Source organism: Dromaius novaehollandiae, chromosome 29, assembly GCF_036370855.1.
Source record: "Dromaius novaehollandiae isolate bDroNov1 chromosome 29, bDroNov1.hap1, whole genome shotgun sequence".
NCBI lineage: Eukaryota > Metazoa > Chordata > Aves > Casuariiformes > Dromaiidae > Dromaius > Dromaius novaehollandiae.
The window spans coordinates 3,672,242-3,681,185 of record NC_088126.1 but is presented as its reverse complement, the minus strand read 5'-3'; the positions used below and the strand labels follow the sequence as shown (position 1 = coordinate 3,681,185).

At 47.5% G+C, this 8,944-nt stretch overlaps 1 protein-coding gene across 1 annotated transcript; it reads right to left on the bottom strand.

The window, feature by feature from the left end:
- Positions 1 to 5,124: 5,124 nt before the first annotated feature.
- Positions 5,125 to 5,982, bottom strand: LOC135323905 (olfactory receptor 6E1-like). Its single transcript, XM_064499015.1, has one exon. It carries the CDS (start codon positions 5,980 to 5,982, stop codon positions 5,125 to 5,127), a length of 858 nt encoding a protein of 285 aa, XP_064355085.1.
- Positions 5,983 to 8,944: the final 2,962 nt, after the last annotated feature.

Below are 8,944 nucleotides of genomic sequence, written 5' to 3'. Positions count from 1 at the left end.
TAGGGTTAGGGGATAGGGTTAGGGATTAGGGGTTGGGGGTTAGGGTTAGGGTTAGGGTTCAGGTGGGGGTTAGGGTTAGGGTTAGGGTCAGAGTTAGGTTTAGGGTTACGGTCAGGGTCAGGGTTAGGTTTAGGGTTCAGAGAGAGACAGAGTGTACAGCTGCGGCTGGACTGCCCCTGAAAAGGGGCCTCAAGGGAAGGAAAACCCTGCCACAACAATTGTCCTGGCACCACCTTTTCCAAGGGACCACGTATGACTGTCCTTGACTTGCCTCAGCCTACAGGAGGTTTAGGGTTAGGGTTGAGAGAGAGACAGAGCGTAGAGCTGTGGCTGGACTGCCCCTGAAAAGGGGCCTGAAAGGGAAGGAAAACACTGCCAGAGCAATGGTCCTTGGACTGCCTTTGCCAGGGCACCACTTAGGTGCATCCTCAAATTGGCTGAGTGCCAACAAGGGTTAGGGTTAGGCTTAGGGTTAGGGTTGAGAGAGAGACAGAGCATAGAGCCGTGGTTGGACTGCCCCTGAAAAGGGGCCTGAGAGGCAAAGAAAACCCGCCCACAACCATTGTACTGGGACAACCATTCTCAAGGGACCATGTATGCCTGTCCTCATATTGACTGAGCATGAGCTAGGGTTGGGGTTCAAAGAGAGACAGAGCGTAGAGCTGTGGCTGGAGTGCCTCCGAAAAGGAGCCTCCAATGCAAGGAAAACCCTGCCAGAACACTTGTCCTGGGACCACCTTTTCTAAGGGACCACTCATGGCTGTCCTTGACTTGCCTCCACCCATACGACAGTTAGAGTTAGGATTAGGGTTATGATTAAGGTTAGGGTTAGGGTTAGGGTTAGGTTTGAGAGAGAGACAGAGTGTAGAGCTGTGTCTGGACTGCCCCTGAAAAGGGGCCTCCAAGGGAAGGAAAACCCTGCCAGAATAATTGTCCTGAGACAACCTTTTCCAAGGGGCCACGTATGACTACACTCAACTTCTCTCAGCGTACACGAGAGTTAGGGTTAGGGTTAGGCTTAGGGTTAGGGTTCGGCTTAGGGGTAGGGTCAAGAGAGAGACAGAGCATAGAGCTGTGGCTGGACTGCCCCTGAAAAGGGGCCTCCAAGGGAAGGAAAACCCTGCCACAACAATTGTCCTGGGACCGCCTTTTCCAAGGGACCACGTATGACCGTCCTCGACTTGGCTGAGTGCCAACAACGGTTAGGGTTAGGGTTGAGATAGAGACAGAGGGTAGAGCTGTGGCTGGAGTGCCAAAGAAAAGGAGTCTGAAAGGGAAGGAAAACCCTGCCAGAATAATTGCTCCCAGGCGATGGCCCTCATGGCTCAGCACAGCACTTCGGGCTCTGCGCAGAGCTTTCTGCTGCCACTGTGTCACGGGGCAGCGAGAGGAACGGTGTGCAGGTGCAAGTGCCGGGCAGGTCCCCTGAGATCGGGGCTGGCGCAGAGCAGAGAGGAAGAGCAACGGAGACGCTGTCCTGGGTGCTACAGAAATGCTTCTTGTCTCCTAGCACTCGTGCCCGCACAGACCCTAGTCGGTGACAGCCATTTCCTGCTTTGAATAAAACCCTGGGAAGCTTTTCCGCCTGTGTTACTTGGTGTCAGGTAAATCTGCAGAGAAAGGCTAGTGCAGGCAATGCCAGTGAAGCCAGTCAGGCCTGGAGAGAAACCTGTTCAACCAGTCCCAGAGCAGCTGGGGTGGGAAGGTGCTTCTGGAGGTCTCTGCTCCAAGCTCCTGCCGCAAGGGGTGGCAGCCAGAGGGGGTTTCGCAGGGCCTGGCAGAGCTCGGACTCTCTCTGTTGGAGCCCCCTTAGGCTTCAAAGGCTTTTGGCACTCTCACATGGCAATTTTCCCTGCTGCCCCTTGTGTCCTTGCCCCTCATCCTGGCCCCAGGAACCTCGCGAAGGCTCTGGCTCCATCCTCTCCTCACCCTGCCCTTAGCAGCTGCAGGCAGCAGCCAGATCCCCCTGCACCTTCTCTTCTCCCAGCTCAACACACCCAGCAGCCTTGGTGTTGCCTCATAGGTCCCATGCTCCAGCTCCCCACCAGCTCAGGGTCCTCTGCTGGGCTCGCACCAGTGCGTCTACATCTGTCTGGGACTGGGGAGCCCAAACCGGACCCTGTGCCCAGACACGGTCTCGCCCATGCCGAGCCGCGGGGAAGCAATGCCTTCCCTCACCCTGCTGCCTGCACTCCGCTAACACAGCCAGGTGCAGGGCTGGCCTTGCTGCCCGGGCACACTGCTCCGCTTGTCCCCAGGACCTCCAGGACTTTTTCTGCAGAGGTGCTCTCTAGTGACTTGGCCCCCGCTCTGCCTGTCGTGGGGCTTATGCCACCCAAGACCAGGATATTTCATGGCTTTGCTTTTCCCAGCAGCATATTTCTGTGTCCTGTCAAGGTCGCTCTGAAGAACAGCCCTGGGTACCTGTGGTGTGGATGAGTGCAGTAATGCACTTCACTCGTAGCAGAGAAGCAGCACTATGTTTTATTGTAGTAAGACAGTGACTTAACAAAGTGTAATCGTAGATAAGAGAGTGATTTAATGAGGTTTGATGGCAAGTTGCACTCTGTTATTTACTGTGCGGAGGACAGAGTCAGCTGAAAGTGTCAGGGAGACCCTCCTGTTGAGTCACAAGGTTCAGAAAGGACCCCCTTGTTTTCCAGCCTCCTCTTCAGAGGAGCCTGGGTGCGGCTGGATCCAATCCTAGTCCCAGACTAGGTCAACAGGTCATGTCTAAAGGAGTGTGCGCGAAGCAGACCCTCCTGTTGAGTCACGAGGTTCAGAAAGGACCTTCTTGCTTTCCAAACTCCTCTTCAGAGGAGCCTGGGTGCGGCTGAATCCAATCCTAGTCCCAGACTAGGTCAACTGGTCTGCTGGAAGGGCAACTGCTGCAGTTCTCTGTTCGTTGGTCCTGTCAGCAGTGAGGCAGGGCATGTACTTCCAAGAGGCATACACACACACTCTGTATGGACATGGTCGACCACCAAAAAAAATCAACTCAGACATAGTACCTTTACAGGCACCACAGAGATGTGTGCAATACTCATAAACATGAACAACACAAATGGCCTGGTCCTGTTCTTGCTCACCAGTTAGTCAGATTCAAAGTTTGTAGGGCCTTACATGCACCCTCGCACAGGTATCTCTGGTAGCTGGTTGCCTGGACATCTGCAAGCCTTCCACACATGCACTCATGCAGAACAGAGAGCACACTCACACAGAAATAGCTAGGAATAGGATTTAATATAATGGCAGCCTACACTGCAGAGACCAGGTACATAGCTTGGCCAGACAAGTGTACTTGCCAGCAGCTTGTTTACACGTGACTGGCCCCTTTTATTCCCTCTGCCTCCATTTTCCCATGCTGCTTCTGACATGATCCAGCTTGATCCCTCCCTTTTTCCAGCTTTGTCCCCTTTGAAATAAACAGCCCATCTCTAAGTATTCTTTTCTTCATTGACCCCAGTTCTACTGCCTATGTACTCAAGTTTAATATTTCTGATACTGTTAGCTAGGTAACCTCTGGCTCATATGGTGCTTCTGGTATTGTCACCTCGGTACTGCTGGTGCTGCAAGAGTCTGCTCCCCAAAGGACCCCAATACGCCAGTTATGTGGGAAGCTTGTCCTTTTCTCACATAACTCTCCCTTAACCATCACTGAAATCCAGCCATCCCTCACAGTGCTGTCTGTAACTTGGCAGGGTCTCCTTCTGTTCCCTGCAGCGTCCAATCACTTCTCATACCCACTAGTTTCTCACGCCCTGGTCAGTTAGCTCAACTCCGAGCCAGAGCCTAGTTGTCTGCCTGCATACCCTAACCCCATGTTTCTGGTGGAGCTGTGGGCCCAGAGGGGAAGACCCAGGGCCACCACATCCTTCGCTGGTTCAGAAGGACCCAGCCTGGAGCAAGATGACCGAGCTGCCCAAGAGTGCCCAAGTGCGCTGCTGGGCTGAGCTTTGGTCACCCAACGTGCCATAGCTTCCCTGGGGACCCATGTGAGGAGACGGGCTGCAGAGATGAACTGCACCTGGTTCTCCTGAAAAGAGTTCGCCCTTGTAGAATTCCCTTTGGAAAGGGGATGCTCACACACAACATTTTAAAAAGCTGTTAACAGTAATGCTGCCCTTCAGAGGCCCTAACAAAATGAAATGCTGATTCGAAACAGCTGCAAAGGAGTAAAACAATGGCAATGCTTTCCCTTCCTCTGTGCTTTTTTTCCCCACCTGTGGAATGCAAAAAAAAAAAAAAAAGAAAGAAAAAGGACAAAAAGGGATCTCCATGTGTTGATTATTTCTCTAAAATGTGTTTCCCTTTATCAATACTACATGCTTCTGCCCATCACTTTGCCATGTAAAGATATGGATGGAGAAAAATAAAATTTCATTGATGGACAAGAAGAAAAAAGTGTGATAGAAGCATACATGGTTTATTTGAAATAATTCTCAATCATGAAAAACTCCTTCAGCGAAGAAAAAGAAGGTAGAAAATGCCTAATTATCCAAGAAGCGATACGATTTTTTTTTCCTTCAGAAAAATGCATCCTAGAGTCATCAGTGGAGCTAAAGCAGAGCTTTTAGCAGTGAACATGCTGACAGTATGTTATAAAAATATGAATTTTTAAGAAATCTCCCTCCAGAGTGAATAAATAAAGCTATTGTCTTCATGCTCTCACTAGCAAATCAGTGAGGCTGTCTTCATCACACTAATGAATCTGAGACGTGTTTTATGGATTTGAATCCAATGAATTTGAACCCATTGTAATGTCTGAGCTTAATTTTCGTGCTTAACATCTTCTGTTATTCAGGGAGAGAAGGTGTTTTGAGCTTTTCTCAACAGCCCTTGGACATTGTGCCCAGAGTTTTCAGCTAAATTTCCTGAGATGACTTATGAAACTTCCTTGTGTCAGCATGCACTGGCAGTCTATGTCCCAGTCCTAAGAAGTGTGTGTGTTCAACATTTTATTAATATTCTTTAGATTTTGTTTATAACAACCCCCTCTAACCAAGACTCACAGTTCACATTCCTTCCTTTCAACACTACAGTCCAACGAGAACATAAATCCCCTGAGGCACCTGGATTTAGTAGCTACATATATATGTGTGTGATATAATATACGGTACATAGTTAGAATTGCTGTCCCGAGAAGCACCATAGCTGGGGAAAAAGCCGAACCTTCGCACGGCCAAGGACTTCCTTCAGGGCCACTTTCACAGGCTTGTTTCTGAGACTGTAGATGAAGGGGTTTAAGAATGGGTACAGGACAGTGTTCAGCAAAGCTACAACTCTGTTGGTCTCCAAGGAAACATCTTCTGAGGGCCGTGCATAGAGAACAATGCAGCTTCCATATACAATGGCTAAGCTGGTGAGATGGGAAGAACACGTAGCAAAAGCTTTCTTCCTCCCAGACACTGCTGGCATGTGCAGAATACAGCGGAAGATGCACATGTAGGACACCGTGATTAGACATAAGGAACCCAGCACTACAAACAATATCAAAATAGAGTCTGCTTTCCAAAGCAGGCTGGTGTCAGAGCAGGACAGCTTGAATAAGGGGGAGTTGTCACAAAAAAAGTGGTGGATCTTGTTGGGACTACAGAAAGTCAGCTTTGAGAGCAGGACCAGGTGGTAACTCGCGAGTGTGAAGCCTACGACCCATGCAGCAACAACCAGGTGGGTGCAGAGCTGCTGCTTCATGATGGCAGCATAATGCAAAGGCTGGCAGATGGCAACGTAGCGGTCAAAGGACATGACAACAAGCAGAGCAAACTCTGTAAAACCCAGGGCAAAATAGAAATAGGATTGGGCAAAGCAGCTGCTTAAGGAGATTGTTCTCCTACCAGAGCTCAAAGTCACCAGCAATGTGATGGTTGTGGAGGATGTAAACCAGATTTCCAGGAATGCCAGACTGCTGATGAAAAAGTACATAGGGGTTTGCAGGTGCTGATCCACATGCACGAGGAAAATGATTGTTGTGTTCCCCATCACTGTTGTCAGGTATATGAGTAGAAGGAGCAGGGAGAGAAACAGCTGTAGTCTTTGATCAAGCCCTGAGAAACCCTCTAGAATGAACTCAGCAACTGCAGTTTCATTTCCTGCTCCCTTGCCCAATTTCAGTACATCCTGCTGAGGCTGGAGCATGAAGAAGTGAGTGTGAGAATTACACAGTCTGGGCGGGAGGGTATGTCCTTCCTTCTTGGCTCCCTTCCTTGCTTCCTATGTTAACACAGACAGAAATATCCCTCTCAACCATTCAGGGCACCTTGATTTCTCTGTTTCACACTTCAGCTAGAGTCCTCAGAGATTTTTCTCTCTCCTTTCTACCTTTTCCAATCACTCACAAAGGATTCTTTCTCAAGAGCACAGTATTTTAAAGAGGTTGCAAACTATTTCATGCCATGCCTGGGAAATTCCCAGTTCACTTTGGCCCAATTCAAACATCCATCACATCTGTGTTTCAAAAGCCAAACTAATCTTCCAGCAAAAATACTTACTGTTATCTACAGATGCCAGGTCATCCACCTAGATAAGTATTTTGAAAGTTATTCCTTCTGCTTTTCAGTACTTGCCTTTTTTGACTTGGAACATCTGTAAGGCTGTTGATTTCAAACAAGTTAATATCGAGTCTCTCTCTTGTAATCCCCTGCTTTCTTCCACATCTTCTTCCTCTCTCTTTCTCCAGAAACACTGAGGAAGCATTGTTATTAAATGTCCTGACCTAAATGCCTTGCTTTCCCTTTAGGGGAAGGGGAAAAATCTTAGCATCTTAAAGAACTTCTCTCCTTTTGATTATTTGCAATAGGAAGCATCTGGAATGACAACAACAGCAAATAATACTAAGTAGGCTTATATTTTAGATGCCTTAAAGTTAGGCACTTCAGTTTGAGCAAGTTAGCTTACTTTCATCTTGTCAGGGCAGCGAGAGAGAAGAGTGTCTGGAAGAGACTGGTAACACGTCTTTCAGCTGCCGACTCTACTCCGGGAGGACCCAGCCTCTAGAGCTCTCCCTCTGTCTCTGTGGACTACATAGGGAGCCAAGGGAAAACGAGTACAGACACCAGCTGCTCACAGACATTTCTAATGACATCGATGAAACTCACTATTTCAGTCTCAGACCTCTTAATTTATTTAGGAGCTAATTTCTTTTGCAAACCAAAGAACATGTCTGTTAAAGGAGGTCTCTGACCCTAGGTTTCCCGAGGCAGAGTCTCAGACACGAAGTGTCACAAACTCATTTACTATAAGTGGTACAGCAGCAAATGACAGCTTGAGCTGGGTGCCTCCACAGAGGGACCCTGAACAAAGAAATCCCTGGGCAGTTGCAACTTTACAGTCTAAGTTCTCCACCCCTCACATGGTACTTCAGACCAATAGTAATAGTCAGGTCTGGGGTCTTCCCGTTCCTTAATGCATCCCGTCATTGTCTTTCAAGGTCCGGAGGAGGTAATTCCAGACCACAACAATTAACGCTGCCCCAGCAGTGAGAGGAGGCTTTGTTTCTCAAGGTCCCAAGTGTACTTGGGAATCGAGGGGCCGGTATGAGGCAATCAAACGCTAAGAAGGAGACCAGGCAATTCCCAGTCAGTCCACAATGATGGGAGATAGGAGACTCAGAAAATACTGTGGAAATTGGGGTAAATTTATGGGATATAAATTTGGATTTGAGGGGCAGGTAATGGCAAATATAGAAGGCTTAGAAGTTCCCTTTCTAGTGGATACTGGAGCCACCCTTTCCCTTTTAAATTTTGAGCCTAAAGGATGAAAGTCATCAGATAAAATAGTGATGCAAGGAGTAATGGGAAAAGGCGAACGAATGTTATCTAAGCCTTTATTACTCACTATTGGGGGTAAAACAGTGTGGAGATGTTTTATAATTTCCACAGACGCGCCCATGTGCCTTTTGGGGAGAGATCTCCTGCAAGCCTTGGATACTCACATCTGCTTACAGCCGGAAGGGATAAAGCTAATAATTATGGGCTCATGCGTTCTGGCTAAGACACCAGAACCAGAGTTGACTAATCTGCAAATTCCAGCAGGTTTAGAATCAGTTTCTAAAAAATTATGAAGCTCTTTAGGAATGGATGTAGGACTACTGAAATCAGCTAGTCCAGTCCCAATAAAAACAAAGGGGGGATTGCCTCCCGCAGTTAAACAATACCCTATCCCAAAGGAAGCAGAGAAGAGCATCCGAAAATAAATCAATCATTATTTGAGACTGGGTATCCTTAGAGTCTGTGAATCCCTGTACAAGACTCCGATTCTGCCGGTTAAAAAGAACAGGCAAGATTCTGATGGTGATCCAGAGTATCGGTTTGTACAAGACTTAAGGGCTATAAACCAACATGTAGTTGCTCCACATCCAGTAGTTCCCTCAACCATTTTACTACAAATACCTCATTGGGCAACTTGTTTTACTGTGATTGACCTAACGGCAGCCTTTTTTAGTATACCGATAGCTGAAGATAGCCAAGATCTCTTTGCTTTCACTTGGAAGGGACAACAATTAACTTGGATGAGGCTGCCACAGGGATTTACTGGGTCTCCGACTATTTTTTCATGTATACTCAAAAATGACCTCTCAGATATCGAACTTCCAGGACATTCTGTATTAATACAATATGTGGATGATTTGTTATTAGCAGGTAAAGATTATGAGACATGTTTAAAAGACACTATTTCTCTATGTAACGCTCTTGCAGAAAAAGGGCATCGGGCATCTCTGTCTAAACTTCAGCTGTGTCAACGAGAGGTAAAATATTTGGGTTTTATCTTAAAAGAAGGACACAGGTTAGTTGATCCAGAACGAGTAAAGACAATTCTTAATATGCCTCATCCTGTAACAAAAAAACAACTTAGGGGATTTTTAGGAGCTGTAGGATTTTGCCGACCGTGGATTCCTGGGTTAGGAGAACTTACTAAGCCTTTAGTGCAGGCAACAAAAAAAGAG